The sequence below is a fragment of the Gobio gobio genome, assembly GCF_949357685.1.
Source record: "Gobio gobio genome assembly, chromosome: 18".
NCBI classification, from domain to species: Eukaryota; Metazoa; Chordata; class Actinopteri; order Cypriniformes; family Gobionidae; genus Gobio; species Gobio gobio.
Genome location: NC_137111.1, coordinates 46,589,296 through 46,607,125, shown reverse-complemented (window position 1 = coordinate 46,607,125; position 17,830 = coordinate 46,589,296). Strand labels below are relative to the sequence as shown.

The 17,830-nt window shown below is 40.2% G+C and overlaps 2 protein-coding genes across 2 annotated transcripts in view; one reads left to right on the top strand and one right to left on the bottom strand.

Moving 5' to 3' along the window:
- Positions 1-3,852, bottom strand: part of egln1a (egl-9 family hypoxia-inducible factor 1a) — a 36,900-nt gene extending 33,048 nt beyond the window's left edge. Inside the window, exon 1 of the mRNA XM_079842537.1 lies at positions 3,001-3,852. Within this exon, the coding sequence (XP_079698663.1) occupies positions 3,001-3,612 (612 nt within the window). The 5' untranslated portion in view covers positions 3,613-3,852. The remainder of the gene's footprint in view (positions 1-3,000) is intronic.
- A 10,050-nt stretch (positions 3,853-13,902) lies between these two features.
- The window catches only part of tsnax (translin-associated factor X), a 28,906-nt gene continuing 24,978 nt past the window's right edge, over positions 13,903-17,830 (top strand). Inside the window, exons 1-4 of the mRNA XM_079843599.1 lie at positions 13,903-14,238; positions 14,369-14,458; positions 14,530-14,644; positions 15,991-16,121. Coding sequence (XP_079699725.1) covers positions 14,223-14,238; positions 14,369-14,458; positions 14,530-14,644; positions 15,991-16,121 — 352 coding nt within the window. The 5' untranslated portion in view covers positions 13,903-14,222. The remainder of the gene's footprint in view (positions 14,239-14,368; positions 14,459-14,529; positions 14,645-15,990; positions 16,122-17,830) is intronic.

Genomic DNA, 17,830 nt, shown 5'->3' with positions numbered 1-17,830 from the left:
ATTCTGACTTTATTTCTGACAATTCTGACTTTTTATCTCTCAATTCTGACTTTATTTCTGACAATTCTGACTTTATTTCTCTCAATTCTGACTTTATTTCTCTCAATTCTGACTTTATTTCTCTCAATTCTGACTTTTTTCCTCACAATTCTGACTTTATTTCTCTCAATTCTGACTTTTTTCCTCACAATTCTGACTTTATTTCTCAATTTTGGTTTTATTTCTCTCCATTCTGACTTTTTTCCTCACAATTCTGACTTTATTTCTCAATTTTGGTTTTATTTCTCTCCATTCTGACTTTTTTCCTCACAATTCTGACTTTATTTCTCAATTTTGGTTTTATTTCTCTCCATTCTGACTTTTTTCCTCACAATTCTGACTTTTTTCCTCACAATTCTGACTTTATTTCTCTCAATTCTGACTTTATTTCTCTCAATTCTGACTTTATTTCTCTCAATTCTGACTTTATTTCTCTCAATTCTGACTTTATTTCTCAATTCTGGTTTTATTTCTCTCAATTCTGACTTTATTTCTCACAATTACAACTTTTTTCTCACAATTCTGACTTTATTTCTCAATTCTGGCTTTATTTCTCTCAATAGCGACTTTTTTCTAACAATTCTGATTTTATTTCTCAATTCTGGCTTTATTACTCTCAATTGCGACTTTTTTCTCACAATTCTGACTGTTTTTTTTTAGAAGTGTGTGATATAATTGCGAGAAAAAAATAAAAAATGCGAGATATAAAGTCGCATTTGAGAGAAATAAAGCCAGAATTGTGAGATAAAAAGTCGCATTTGAGAGAAATAAAGCCAGAATTGAGAAATAAAGACAGAATTGTGAGAGAAAAGTCAGAATTCCGAGTTTATATCGTGCACTTCTGAGAAAAAAAGTGAGTATTGCAAGATATACAGTTGCAATTGCAAGTTATAAAGTCAGAATTGCAAGATATAAATGTGCAATTCTGACTTTTTATCTCACATTTTTTCTCAGAATTGTGCAACATACTCATCAAATATGAGATATAAAGTCAAAACTTCAAGATAAAAAAATCACAATTGAGAGGAAAAGTCAGATTTACGAGATAAAAAGTCACAATTACGAGTTTATATTACGCACTTCTGAGAAAAAAAAGTAAAAATTTGCAAGATATATGGCCAGTTTCACAGACAAGGCTTAAGTTAGTCCTAGACTAAAATGCATGTTTGAGCCGTTTTAGCTGAAAGCAACTTGCACTGAGATATCATAACATATGTCAGTGCCATTGTTTTGTCTCAAGATGCACACCAGTAATGTTTTTTTCTAAGGCACGTTTATAAAAGCTAATTAAATGTCCTAATTGAACTTAAGCCTAATCCTGGCTTAATCTAAGCCTTCTCTATGAAACCATAGTCACACAATTACAAGTTATAAAGTCAAAACTGCGAGATAAAGTAACGATTGAGAGAAAAGTGTCAGAATTGTGGGTTTCTATCTCGCTTTTCTCTCAATTCTGAGTTTATACCACACACTTCTTAGAAAAAAGTAAGAATTGCGAGAAAAAAGTCAGAACTGCAAGTTTATATCATGTACTTCTGAGAAAAAAGTGAGTATTGCCAGATATAAAATCAGAATTGTGAGATAAAGTCAGAATTGCAGTTTATATCACGCAATTCTGACTTTATAACTCGCGATTGAGAAGTGCGTAATATAAACTCGTAATTCTGACTTTTTATCCCGTAAATCTTACTTTTTCCTCTCAATTGTGACTTTTTTATCTCATATTTGCACGCATGTCGCACAATTCAGAGAAAAAATGTGAGATAAAAAGTCAGAATGGCGAGTTATAAAGTCAGAATTGCGTGATATAAAATCAGAATTATAAGATATAAACTCGCAATTCTGAATTTATCTCACTATTCTACATTTATAACTCACAATTTCGAGTTTATATCACGCACTTCTGAGAAAAAAAGTCAAAATTGTGGGTTTATATCACGCTTTTCTCTCAATTCTGAGTTTATACCACACACAAAAAAGTCAGAATGGCAAGTTTATATCATGCATTTCTGAGAAAAAAGTGAGTATTGTGAGATATAAAATCAGAATTGTGAGATAAAGTCAGAATTGCAGTTTATATCACGCTATTCTGACTTTATTTGTGACTTTTTTCTCAGAAGTGCGTAATAAAAAATTATTACTCGTAATTCTGATTTTTAATCTCGTAAATCGTACTTTTTTCCTCTCTATTGTGACTTTTTATCTTGCAATTCTGACTTTATATCTCATATTTGCGAGTATGTCACACAATTCTGAGAAAAAAAGTCAGAATTGCGAGTTATAAAGTCAGAATTATTAATCTAAGCCTTCTTTGTGAAACCGGGCCATAGTCACACAATTACGAGTTATAAAGTCAAAACTGCGAGATAAAGTAACGATTGAGAGAAAAGCATCAGAATTGTGAGATTAAAAAGTCCGAATTGCAGGTTTATATCATGCACTTTTTAAAAAAAGTCAGAATTACAAGATATAAAGTCACAATTGCGAGTTATAAAATCAAAATTGTGAGATATAAACTTGCAATTTTGATTTTCTCACAAATCAGATTTTTTTTTCTTCTCAGAATTGCGAGTTTATCTCACAATTCTGAATTTATAACAAGCATTTGCGAGATTTTGCAATTCTGAGAAAAAAAAGTCAAAATTGCGAGATTGAAACTAGCAATTGCAAGAAAAATGTCCGAAATGTAAAAGAAAAATTTGCAATGATCTTGTTAATTTTTTATTCCGTGGGTGAAAAAAGCTTCCATGCTGTTTATAACAATAAAAAAAAGACCATATACTAGCCATTGGCCACCCCTGCGTCATCCAATGAAAAAACACCAATACAAAATAATAAAAATACCAACATTTGAGCTGCATCAGATTCAACAAAACACACATAGATAATCTGCATGAAGCCCTCAAAACAACGATGACACGAGGAGCCGGTGTTAGTAAAGCATCCTTGACCCATACTTACTTTCGTCCTTCCATTAATTGTGTAGTTTCCCAGTTTTTCATTGCAATTCCTGACCAGGTCATCCATGCGACTCATTAGGAAGCAGATATTCTGGCATCCAGGCTCCTTCCCCTCGATCCAGGTGATTTTATCCCCCCGTATGTCCTTAGAAGAGTCACTTTTCTGACTCACCAGCTGTCCATTGGTGAATTTGCCAGTCTGATGAAGAGCTTTCACATCCTCTAGAATGGACAGTCCGACGTCTTCACCCAGAAAGTTGTCCACCACACAAATGCCATGTTTGTTCATGCATGGGATGATGTACTCAGTGGCCAGTTTTTGTGTTTGGGGTTTGTGTTTTGTGTTGCTAATGTCAGTTTCTGAGGTGAACAGCTCTTTCCTGTTTGGATCAGCTGGTTTCTCCTCCTGCTTTGGGGTTTGTGCCTCAATCCTGGTCTTGTCAGCCTCTGTACAGGTGAGTTTGTGTTTTTTCCAGTGCTGTTTCTGATGCTCTTTGCTGCAGTAGAAGGAGATCCTGCACCGTCCGCACTTTAAAAGGTTTTCCATCTTGCCACACAGCTCGCAATACTGTTTATCCCGGTCCGGATCCAAAACGGGAGCGCATCGCTCCATGTTCTCGTTTGCGCGCTGCTGGCCCTTTAAATCGCGTCCTTCCCCGCGCGTTCCTGCAGATAACTTTCACATTGATCCATTGCCTCAACAAACGCAAACGAACAACCGTGTCCCTCTCATCACAGAAGAATATCCGACCACTCTCCGTTAAATAAACGGCTGGGTTCGGGATCGTGCCGCGCGTGCTCCATCCCTCAGACGCGCGCGTGGTTGTGTCTGCGTTCTGCACGTCCCCAGTACAAACCAAACCTCTGACATCATACACGAGGGGCGTGGCCAAGGGTTCAGACCTGATAAATACGCCCCGCCTTATTTCATTCACTCTCACACACACTCTGGTGAGTGTGTTACTGTGTGCGCTCAAGATCTGTCGCATTCAGAAGGATGTTCAAATGCTAATGTCTTTGTTAGTAGTAGGTAGGTGGCCTGAAGACATAGGCTTTCAGGTTGGGGGATTCGTTCAAATGAATCGGATTCAGTTCTAGCTGTCACTCAAATGAGTTGCAAAAATTACAATGACTTTTATTGTTTTTGCATTAAGTTTAACTCGACCTGGGGCCTGTACCATGATTGTAGTTTAACAAACTCAAGGTTACAGGATTAGTTTCGAGTTGACCAAACCTATCTATTCAGACTTTGTTGGGCCCATGATGCTGATCATCGGCTTTGGGTTTAGGACTTTAGCTGTGACATGAACAGCCAATCACAGATCAACTGAGATTGACTTCTCTCTTCTGCAGAATATTACTTGATTTAAAAATATTAAGAATTTAAACACATACAGCAAGAAGAGAATCTATGTTTGGTACTTTACTTCATATTTTGAGTAACTTAATTAATGTAATGTTGTTGTAAACACACGTCTTTTTACGATTAAATTATCTTGAGTAATGTTTATTAATAATGGATGAAATGTACTTTCTCTAACAAGCTTCATGTAACACTGCTCTGCCCACCATAAAAAACTCAGACCAATCAAAACTATTGTTACATGTCAACAAGTGCAAGATCAGTTAATGTGTTTGGCTGAAAAAAAAAATTAAGAGATATGATACTACAACCTTATTTGGCCCATTTTACTGTAAAAAATACACTGGGGTAAAAATGACTCTGTGGGGTTGTAATTGTAACAAAATAAATTCTATATTTTCAACAAATAAAACTATGTTTGGTACTTTGAGTAACTTAATTAATATAATGTTGTAGTAAACATGTTTTTTTTTTACGATTAAATGGTGTGTGTATTATCTTGAGTAATGTTTACTAGGCTTTTTAGATGTGTGCCTTTTCGGGATGCTTTTTAAGTAAAATTTATTTAAAAGACTAAAGTGGATTTGGCTGTTGCAAAAACAAATGTTCATGACAGAAGCCATTTTGATGGGTGACAGGACTGGATTTGCACTGCTGGCAACCAAACGACTCTAAAAAAGGTAAGAATGACATTAAATATGAACTGTTTAATGGTTTGATGCTTATAGACAGATGCAGTGATAAAGCTAAATTGTATTATTGATAAATACTTAAACTTGCCTTGAATTACACGACTTGGTCTTGGCTAACGATTTGTTATATCTTTATGAATAAAGTTGTTATTTTTGTTTGTTTTTGCACATATAGTGTGTTCTCATCGTTTCATAAAATTAATGTTGAACCACTGGAGTCACATGGACTATTACAATGTCTTTCCTAACTTTAGGGTCTTGAAAGTGTTCATTACAGCTGTCTATGGAGAGGGGTCAGACAGCTCTTGGATTTCATCTGAAATATCTTGTGTCTGAAGATGGACAAAGGTTTGGAATGACATGAGGGCAAGGAATTAATAACAATTTTCATTTTTTTGGGTGAACTAGCCCTTTCAATTGGTGTTCACTTTTCTCAGTGATTAATCTTTATCAGCTGATGTGATAATTATTTGAATTTGATGTTTTAACATTGTTCAAAACACATTTTTAATCAGTAAAGTGAATTTTATGTTCTAGGTTAAACAGACCAATGGTCATTGAAAAACGTATACGAATATGAAATACTGTTGCTACCCTCTTGTAGTACATCAAGTTTTTTTAAACTTGTAAAGGTAAAAAAAATAAAGTACTGTGTTTTGCATTGTAATTTTAAAGTGAATAAATGTTTTGTATTGAGATGCTGGTTTACTGTTTCATGGTACGTTTTAAAAATTCAGAAAATAATCAGACCCAGGATGAAAATAACAGCGTCTCGACGACATGCCGACAAACACACTCTACAAACGCAACACGTCCTCTTCTCCATGTGGGAGATCAACAAGACCACGCCCCCTTTTTTGTATTCTTGTGGGCGGAGGTTAGTCAACAAACTGCTCTACTGACGTCATTAAAGAAGGAAGTACCAGGATGTCGTCCAAACCGGCCGCTCGCTGTAGGCTTTGAAAGGGAACTTCTGTTAAATAAAATATCTCGCTTGGCATTGAACTTTGAGCTTTATAATTTTACAGGTATTATTTATGCTCTAACAGCAACATTACACACTAACTAAAGATTGAAAAATGGGATCACGAAGAACAGGACCTTTAAACACGTATTTATACCGATTTCATCAGCTGCCAAAAACACAAGAACGTGAAGAATGGCCTTTTCAGCTGCCATAGTTGCCACTCTTGCGTCATCAGAACAGGGTGTTCAACGCACCACCATTTAAAAAACGCTTTGTTGGGGCTGAACGCAGCCCAGGTTTGGCCTTCAGCAAGAACCAATGAGGTTCATTCTTGTGTTACCGCTCAGGTTTGAGCTTCAGCAAGAACCAATGAGGTTCATTCTTGTTACGCATCACGTTTGAGCTTCAGTGAGAACCAATGAGGTTCATTCTCGTGTTACGCATCACGTTTGAGCTTCAGCAAGAACCAATGAGGTTCATTCTCGTGTTACGCATCACGTTTGAGCTTCAGCAAGAACCAATGAGGTTCATTCTCGTGTTACGCATCACGTTTGAGCTTCAGCAAGAACCAATGAGGTTCATTCTCGTGTTACGCATCACGTTTGAGCTTCAGCAAGAACCAATGAGGTTCATTCTTGTGTTACCGCTCAGGTTTGAGCTTCAGCAAGAACCAATGAGGTTCATTCTCGTGTTACGCATCACGTTTGAGCTTCAGCAAGAACCAATGAGGTTCATTCTCGTGTTACGCATCACGTTTGAGCTTCAGCAAGAACCAATGAGGTTCATTCTCGTGTTACGCATCACGTTTGAGCTTCAGCAAGAACCAATGAGGTTCATTCTTGTGTTACCGCTCAGGTTTGAGCTTCAGCAAGAACCAATGAGGTTCATTCTCGTGTTACGCCTCAGCTTTGAGCTTCAGCAAGAACCAATGAGGTTCATTCTCATGTTACGCATCACGTTTGAGCTTCAGCAAGAACCAATGAGGTTCATTCTTGTGTTACGCATCACGTTTGAGCTTCAGCAAGAACCAATGAGGTTCATTATTGTGTTACGCCTCAGGTTTGATCTTCAGCAAGAACCAATGAGGTTCATTCTCGTGTTACGCATCACGTTTGAGCTTCAGCAAGAACCAATGAGATTCATTCTTGTGTTACGCCTCAGGTTTGAGCTTCAGCAAGAACCAATGAGGTTCATTCTCGTGTTACGCCTAAGGTTTGAGCTTCAGTGAGAACCAATGAGGTTCATTCTTGTTACGCCTCAGGTTTGAGCTTCAGTGAGAACCAATGAGGTTCATTCTTGTTACGCATCACGTTTGAGCTTCAGTGAGAACCAATGAGGTTCATTCTTGTGTTACGCATCACGTTTGAGCTTCAGCAAGAACCAATGAGGTTCATTCTCATGTTACACATCACGTTTGAGCTTCAGCAAGGACCAATGAGGTTCATTCTTGTGTTACGCATCACTTTGAGCTTCAGCAAGAACCAATGAGGTTCATTCTCGTGTTACGCATCACGTTTGAGCTTCAGCAAGAACCAATGAGGTTCATTCTCGTGTTACGCATCACGTTTGAGCTTCAGCAAGAACCAATGAGGTTCATTCTCGTGTTACGCATCACGTTTGAGCTTCAGCAAGGACCAATGAGGTTCATTCTCGTGTTACGCATCACGTTTGAGCTTCAGCAAGAACCAATGAGGTTCATTCTCGTGTTACGCATCACGTTTGAGCTTCAGCAAGAACCAATGAGGTTCATTCTTGTGTTACCGCTCAGGTTTGAGCTTCAGCAAGAACCAATGAGGTTTATTCTTGTTACGCGTCACGTTTGAGCTTCAGTGAGAACCAATGAGGTTCATTCTCGTGTTACGCATCACGTTTGAGCTTCAGCAAGAACCAATGAGGTTCATTCTTGTGTTAAGCATCACGTTTGAGCTTCAGCAAGAACCATTGAGGTTCATTCTCGTGTTACGCATCACGTTTGAGCTTCAGCAAGAACCAATGAGGTTCATTCTTGTGTTACGCCTCAGCTTTGAGCTTCAGCAAGAACCAATGAGGTTCATTCTCGTGTTACGCATCACGTTTGAGCTTCAGCAAGAACCAATGAGGTTCATTCTTGTGTTACCGCTCAGGTTTGAGCTTCAGCAAGAACCAATGAGGTTCATTCTTGTTACGCATCACGTTTGAGCTTCAGCAAGAACCAATGAGGTTCATTCTTGTGTTAAGCATCACGTTTGAGCTTCAGCAAGAACCAATGAGGTTCATTCTCGTGTTACGCATCACGTTTGAGCTTCAGCAAGAACCAATGAGGTTCATTCTTGTGTTATGCATCACGTTTGAGCTTCAGCAAGAACCAATGAGGTTCATTCTCGTGTTACGCCTCAGCTTTGAGCTTCAGCAAGAACCAATGAGGTTCATTCTCGTGTTACGCATCACGTTTGAGCTTCAGCAAGAACCAATGAGGTTCATTATTGTGTTACGCCTCAGGTTTGATCTTCAGCAAGAACCAATGAGGTTCATTCTCGTGTTACGCATCACGTTTGAGCTTCAGCAAGAACCAATGAGATTCATTCTTGTGTTACGCATCACGTTTGAGCTTCAGCAAGAACCAATGAGGTTCATTATTGTGTTACGCCTCAGGTTTGATCTTCAGCAAGAACCAATGAGGTTCATTCTCGTGTTACGCATCACGTTTGAGCTTCAGCAAGAACCAATGAGATTCATTCTTGTGTTACGCCTCAGGTTTGAGCTTCAGCAAGAACCAATGAGGTTCATTCTCGTGTTACGCCTAAGGTTTGAGCTTCAGTGAGAACCAATGAGGTTCATTCTTGTTACGCCTCAGGTTTGAGCTTCAGTGAGAACCAATGAGGTTCATTCTTGTTACGCATCACGTATGAGCTTCAGTGAGAACCAATGAGGTTCATTCTTGTGTTACGCATCACGTTTGAGCTTCAGCAAGAACCAATGAGGTTCATTCTCGTGTTACACATCACGTTTGAGCTTCAGCAAGGACCAATGAGGTTCATTCTTGTGTTACGCATCACTTTGAGCTTCAGCAAGAACCAATGAGGTTCATTCTCGTGTTACGCATCACGTTTGAGCTTCAGCAAGAACCAATGAGGTTCATTCTCGTGTTACGCATCACGTTTGAGCTTCAGCAAGAACCAATGAGGTTCATTCTCGTGTTACGCATCACGTTTGAGCTTCAGCAAGGACCAATGAGGTTCATTCTTGTGTTACGCATCACGTTTGAGCTTCAGCAAGAACCAATGAGGTTCATTCTTGTGTTACCGCTCAGGTTTGAGCTTCAGCAAGAACCAATGAGGTTCATTCTTGTTACGCGTCACGTTTGAGCTTCAGTGAGAACCAATGAGGTTAATTCTCGTGTTACGCATCACGTTTGAGCTTCAGCAAGAACCAATCAGGTTCATTCTTGTGTTACGCATCACGTTTGAGCTTCAGCAAGAACCAATGAGGTTCATTCTCGTGTTACACATCACGTTTGAGCTTCAGCAAGGACCAATGAGGTTCATTCTTGTGTTACGCATCACTTTGAGCTTCAGCAAGAACCAATGAGGTTCATTCTCGTGTTACGCATCACGTTTGAGCTTCAGCAAGAACCAATGAGGTTCATTCTCGTGTTACGCATCACGTTTGAGCTTCTGCAAGAACCAATGAGGTTCATTCTCGTGTTACGCATCACGTTTGAGCTTCAGCAAGGACCAATGAGGTTCATTCTTGTGTTACGCATCACGTTTGAGCTTCAGCAAGAACCAATGAGGTTCATTCTTGTGTTACCGCTCAGGTTTGAGCTTCAGCAAGAACCAATGAGGTTCATTCTTGTTACGCGTCACGTTTGAGCTTCAGTGAGAACCAATGAGGTTAATTCTCGTGTTACGCATCACGTTTGAGCTTCAGCAAGAACCAATGAGGTTCATTCTTGTGTTAAGCATCACGTTTGAGCTTCAGCAAGAACCATTGAGGTTCATTCTCGTGTTACGCATCACGTTTGAGCTTCAGCAAGAACCAATGAGGTTCATTCTTGTGTTACGCCTCAGCTTTGAGCTTCAGCAAGAACCAATGAGGTTCATTCTCGTGTTACGCATCACGTTTGAGCTTCAGCAAGAACCAATGAGGTTCATTCTTGTGTTACCGCTCAGGTTTGAGCTTCAGCAAGAACCAATGAGGTTCATTCTTGTTACGCATCACGTTTGAGCTTCAGCAAGAACCAATGAGGTTCATTCTTGTGTTAAGCATCACGTTTGAGCTTCAGCAAGAACCAATGAGGTTCATTCTCGTGTTACGCATCACGTTTGAGCTTCAGCAAGAACCAATGAGGTTCATTCTTGTGTTATGCATCACGTTTGAGCTTCAGCAAGAACCAATGAGGTTCATTCTCGTGTTACGCCTCAGCTTTGAGCTTCAGCAAGAACCAATGAGGTTCATTCTCGTGTTACGCATCACGTTTGAGCTTCAGCAAGAACCAATGAGGTTCATTATTGTGTTACGCCTCAGGTTTGATCTTCAGCAAGAACCAATGAGGTTCATTGTCGTGTTACGCCTTAGGTTTGAGCTTCAGTGAGAACCAATGAGGTTCATTCTTGTTACGCATCACGTTTGAGCTTCAGTGAGAACCAATGAGGTTCATTCTTGTTACGCATCACGTTTGAGCTTCAGTGAGAACCAATGAGGTTCATTTTTGTGTTACGCATCACGTTTGAGCTTCAGCAAGAACCAATGAGGTTCATTCTCATGTTACGCATCACGTTTGAGCTTCAGCAAGAACCAATGAGGTTCATTCTTGTGTTACCGCTCAGGTTTGAGCTTCAGCAAGAACCAATGAGGTTCATTCTTGTTACGCATCACGTTTGAGCTTCAGCAAGAACCAATGAGGTTCATTCTTGTGTTACGCCTCACGTTTGAGCTTCAGCAAGAACCAATGAGGTTCATTCTTGTTACGCATCACGTTTGAGCTTCAGTGAGAACCAATTGGGTTCATTCTTGTTACGCATCACGTTTGAGCTTCAGCAAGAACCAATGAGGTTCATTCTTGTGTTACGCCTCACGTTTGAGCTTCAGCAAGAACCAATGAGGTTCATTCTTGTGTTACGCCTCACGTTTGAGCTTCAGCAAGAACCAATGAGGTTCATTCTTGTTACGCATCACGTTTGAGCTTCAGCAAGAACCAATGAGGTTCATTCTCGTGTTACGCATCACGTTTGAGCTTCAGCAAGAACCAATGAGGTTCATTCTTGTTACGCATCACGTTTGAGTTTCAGCAAGAACCAATGAGGTTCATTCTCGTGTTACGCATCACGTTTGAGCTTCAGCAAGAACCAATGAGGTTCATTCTCGTGTTACGCATCACGTTTGAGCTTCAGCAAGAACCAATGAGGTTCATTCTCGTGTTACGCATCACGTTTGAGCTTCAGCAAGAACCAATGAGGTTCATTCTCGTGTTACGCATCACGTTTGAGCTTCAGCAAGAACCAATGAGGTTCATTCTCGTGTTACGCATCACGTTTGAGCTTCAGCAAGAACCAATGAGGTTCATTCTCGTGTTACGCATCACGTTTGAGCTTCAGCAAGAACCAATGAGGTTCATTCTCGTGTTACGCATCACGTTTGAGCTTCAGTGAGAACCAATGAGGTTCATTCTCGTGTTACGCATCACGTTTGAGCTTCAGCAAGAACCAATGAGGTTCATTCTCGTGTTACGCATCACGTTTGAGCTTCAGCAAGAACCAATGAGGTTCATTCTCGTGTTACGCATCACGTTTGAGCTTCAGCAAGAACCAATGAGGTTCATTCGCAGGGGGTCGCAAGAAGGGCTAGGGGTCAGTGGAAAAGTTTAGAGAATAACATAAGATTAAAGTCAGCTATAACACTTTGATTACAATATTTAGTAATAGAAAATTATTTAAACAAATAAATAATATGCCTACATCTATTATCACACAGTACTATAGTGAGTAGAAAACGTAACAAAATAGAAATATAAATAAATAGCATATGTTACACATATTTATAATGTTATAATATTTGTGGGCCCATGGGCCCATATTTGGAGAAGTTGCTAAGCAAGCAAAAATATTATGGGATTTTTTTTCAATTAATTGCACAGAAATGCACTTTCATCATGAGACATGTATGTTTATTTTGTTGTCCACTGCCCCCTGTAGGAACTCGCTGGCACTCAGAGAGTGAGGAGGCACTGGGCGGCACGTACACAAGTTGGCATGAATCCTTCAGGCAAAAGTTCATGGGGAAGAACAGTAATCTGATATACTGTATGTGCAATCAAAGCACTCTTTCTCTCTTTCTCTCTCTCTCTCTCTCTCTCTCTCTCTCTCTCTCTCTCTCTCTCTCTCTCTCTCTCTCTCTCTCTCTCTCTCTCTCTCTCTCTCTCTCTCTCTCTCTCTATGTGTGTGTGTGTGTGTGTGTGTGTGTGTGTGTGTGTGTGTGTGTGTGTGTGTGTGTGTGTGTGTGTGTGTGTGTGTGTGTGTGTGTGTGTGTGTGTGTGTGTGTGTGAGAGAGAGAGAGAGCAGTGTGTGTGTGAGAGAGCAGTAATAGTAGAACTATGAGGAAACATGATAACATGATTTAAATATCATAGTATATGAATATGGAATGTGTTAATCATTCATTGCATGCGGTATTTTCATTTAATTCATACCATCTTTTTACAATGGTACCACCAGAACACTTTTTTGTAAGAATCTACACCTTGTCATCCTTTCATTTGATTCGATGGATGGATGATAGAACAATAGATGGATGGATGGATGGGTAGAAAGATGCATGGATGGATAGACAGACAGACAGACAGACAGACAGACAGACAGACAGACAGACAGACAGACAGACAGATAGACAGATAGATAGATAGATAGATAGATAGATAGATAGATAGATAGATAGATAGATAGATAGATAGATAGATAGATAGATAGATAGATAGATAGATAGATAGATAGATAGATAGATAGATAGATAGATAGACGGACGGACGGATGGGTAGAAAGATGCATGGATGGATAGACAGACAGACAGACAGACAGATAGACGGACGGACGGACGGATGGATGGATGATAGAATGAGAGATGGATGGATGGATGCATAGATAGATAGATAGATAGATAGATAGATAGATAGATAGATAGATAGATAGATAGATAGATAGATAGATAGATAGATAGATAGATAGATAGATAGATAGATAGATAGATAGATAGATAGATAGATAGATAGATAGAATGATGGATAAAACGATAGATGGATGGATGGATGATAGAACGAGAGATGGATGGATGGATGGACAGAACGATAGATAGATAGATAGATAGATAGATAGATAGATAGATAGATAGATAGATAGATAGATAGATAGATAGATAGATAGATAGATAGATGGATGGATGGATGGATGGATGGATGGATGGATGGATGGATGGATGGATGATAGATGATAGATGGATGATGGATGGATGGATGGATGGATGGATGGATGGACGGACGGACAGATGGATGGATGATAGAATGAGAGATGGATGGATGGATGGATGGACAGAACGATAGATAGATAGATAGATAGATAGATAGATAGATAGATAGATAGATAGATAGATAGATAGATAGATAGATAGATAGATAGATAGATAGATAGATAGATAGATAGATAGATAGATAGATAGATAGATACATTTATATGAAAATGACTTTGACATAAAAACAGTTCTGAAAATTGATGCTTTCTAAATTATTTAAACGACATTTGAGTCCTACACAATTTACTGAACACCAATTTTACCACTGGACAAAAAATATCCAATGTACAATGTACCAGGGTAAACTACATTACCCAGAATGTCTTGCGGTGCTACGCAATTAATGCGCGCAGGTCCCGTCACTCCCGTGTAAACAATGGACGTCCGTGTGCGTGCCAGCGTTCAAATGAACCCGAATCGCACGTAAACCGCTGATTTTATAACGATTGCGCGATTTGATTACACATTTATAAAACAAGTTGTTTCTAGGTTCAATATTTGCGGAAGTAGCGTACGTAGTTATACAGGCACACGTGTAAACCCACGATAAAGGCGTTCAGCTGGATTTACACGCACTAAAATCACAATCAGCTCGGGAAATAAAAGCGTTTACTGTCCTTTCGTGAGCACGCGTGTCCAGTGAAACAGACTTTACTACAGAGATGAGCAAACGAGAAGGTAAAGCCTGCCGTCTTTCACTTTACGGGAGAGGTTTACGATGCAGAAATCCGCATACTAGTAATCGGTTGTTTCTATATTGTGAGTTATGGGCTTGTTTATGTAAACATGCTTTCACTGTTCCTCTCAGACGAGGGATGGTCCCGGAGACGAAGGGCAGAGGGACAGAAGGCAGAGGACGGGCTGAACCCAGATTCTGCTGTCATTGCTGCTTTCAAAGGTGAGCGAGTGTGTGCTGTGTGTTCACTGCACCAGATGAATGAATCTGAGATATTAATATTTCTCTGACAGTATTCCAGCAAGAACTGGACACCAAGCATGATAAATATGAGCGTTTGGTGAAAATCAGTCGAGATGTCACCATTGAGAGCAAACGGACCATATTCCTCCTGCACAGAGTGACCAGGTGAGATCCACTCGAGAGCTGGCTTATGTATTATTATTCTATATAATTATCTTATATATTTGATAAAATGGTAAAATGAAGTGAATAAGTGTGTCGAAATACTTTACAATTTGAGATATAATGACATTGGGTTACCAAACGTCCCGTCCTGGCCCTAATATAACACTTTTCTATCCACACAGAGGGGACATACTTTAATTGTATTGAAATTAATAAGGAATCTTTGAGTAAACTTTGAGTATCATTTGAGTATCTCATTGCCAGGCCGAGTGTCCTGGTTTTCGGTAATCAAAATATGGTCACCCTAAATGGGATGGATGGGTAGAAAGATAGTTGGATGGATGGATGGGTAGAAGGATGGATGGATGGATGGGTAGAAAGATAGTTGGATGGATGGATGGGTAGAAGGATGGATGGATGGGTAGAAAGATAGATGGATGGATGGGAAGAAATATAGATGGATGGATGGATGGGAAGAAAGAAAGATAGATGGATGGATGGGAAGAAAGAAAGATAGATGGATGGATAGATAGAATGACAGACGGGTGGATGGATGGGTGGATGGATGGATGGATAGATGGATAGAACAATTGATGGATGGATGGATGGATGAATAGAACAATAGATGGATGGATAGAACAATAGATTGATGGATGGATGGATGGATTGATAGAACAATAGATGGATGATGGATGGATGGATGGATAGAACAAAAGATGGATGATGGATGGATCGATGGATGGATAGAACAATAGATGTATGATGGATGGATGGATGGATGGATAGAACGATTGATGGATGGATAGAATGATGGATGGATGGATAGAACAATAGATGAATGATGGATGGATAGAATGATAGATGGATGGATGGATGGATAGATAGAACAATAGATAGATGGATGCATGGATGGATGATAGAACAATAGATGGATGGATGGATGGATGATAGAACAATAGATGGATGGATGGATGGATGGATAGATAGAATGATAGATGGATAGAACGATTGATGGATGGATAGAACAATAGATGGATGGATGGATGGAACGATAGATAGATAGATAGATAGATAGATAGATAGATAGATAGATAGATAGATAGATAGATAGATAGATAGATAGATAGATAGATAGATAGTTGTTTCTGTTTTATTAAAGTTTTATTAAATTTTGGTTGATTTTCTATGATCTGATAAATAATAAAAAAGGAAAAAACAACATCAAAGGGAAACTCAGTGCACTGTAACTTGTAGCTGCTGTTCTGTCGCTGTGTGAGTGTAAGAGCATCTGCAAAGAGCCGTTACAGTAAATAAGTGTTTGTGTGTTTGTCGTTGGCCTGCGTCAGTGTTCCAGATGTTGAGGAGATCCTGAACGAGGCAGATGTGAAGCTGGACGGCGTGAGGCAGAAGATCGGACAGATCGCGGACGAACTGAGAGGAGAGGATTTACACCAGTTCCACCGAGCAATCACACCAGGTACAGCAAACGCCTTCAGCTCGTGTGTCCTGTGACTCCCAAACATCTGCAATATGTGCAGTTTTATTAACATGAGAAGATATTGCGTACCAGACCAGGCCACCTTCTGTCATTGCTCCGTGGTCCAGTTCTGATGCTCACGTGCCACTGTTGGTGCTTTGGGCGGAGGTCAGGGGTCAGCGTGGGCACCCTGACTGGTCCATACTAGTGTTAATTTTGTCACCTATTTTTAATTTAGTCTTAGTCTTAGTCTTGTGCCAAATGTCCTTGTTAGTTTTAGTCATATTTAGTCATTCACATATCTTTTTTTGTTAGTCAAGTTTTAGTCGACTAAAAGTCTTGTCATTTTAGTCTAGTTTTAGTCAAAAGACAACTCAATATATTTTGTGGCAAAATAAGTTACATAAAATATATATAACCTGCATAATGTGCAACAACACCATAGCTAATTGGTTGATTTACAGCATAGATGCCTAAAATCAGCATTAGCTCATGAGATGATGGGCACAAATATTGATTTCGATCTTGATTCAGTATGAATTCATATTTATATAGCCTACTGTACATATAAGGAACAATACGTTTTTTACACTTTTTTGGGGTTATATTATATTTGCTTGCATTCTTTACTATTCACTATTATTAACATTTCAAAATTTCACAAATAAGTAAGCAGTTATGATCTGCAATACTTTTTTGAGCAACTAGACTACATGTGTATTATTAAAGAGCCATACAGGCACCCAGTGGGTAATGGCATTACAAGTGAATTTTTGTATTTTTCCAGCCACAAAATGGCTCTAATTTACCTCTTTGCAGTGGAATTCTCTATTTTAACCTTAATTAACACACTAATTGTAATATAAATAAGAAAAATATCAAGTCCTCCATGACCCTGTGGCCGGTTCTCCACTGGTCCTCCATGACCCTGTGGCCGGTTCTCCACTGGTCCTCCATGACCCTGTGGCCGGTTCTCCACTGGTCCTCCATGACCCTGTGGCCGGTTCTCCACTGGTCCTCCATGACCCTGTGGCCGGTTCTCCACTGGTCCTCCATGACCCTGTGGCCGGTTCTCCACTGTTCCTCCATGACCCTGTGGCCGGTTCTCCACTGGTCCTCCATGACCCTGTGGCCGGTTCTCCACTGGTCCTCCATGACCCTGTGGCCGGTTCTCCACTGTTCCTCCATGACCCTGTGGCCGGTTCTCCACTGGTCCTCCATGACCCTGTGGCCGGTACTCCACTGGTCCTCCATGACCCTGTGGCCGGTTCTCCACTGGTCCTCCATGACCCTGTGGCCGGTTCTCCACTGGTCCTCCATGACCCTGTGGCCGGTTCTCCACTGGTCCTCCATGACCCTGTGGCTGGTTCTCCACTGGTCCTCCATGACCCTGTGGCCGGTTCTCCACTGGTCCTCCATGACCCTGTGGCCGGTTCTCCACTGGTCCTCCATGACCCTGTGGCCGGTTCTCCACTGGTCCTCCATGACCCTGTGGCTGGTTCTCCACTGGTCCTCCATGACCCTGTGGCCGGTTCTCCACTGGTCCTCCATGACCCTGTGGACGGTTCTCCACTGGTCCTCCATGACCCTGTGGCCGGTTCTCCACTGGTCCTCCATGACCCTGTGGCCGGTTCTCCACTGTTCCTTCATGACCCTGTGGCCGGTTCTCCACTGGTCCTCCATGACCCTGTGGCCGGTTCTCCACTGGT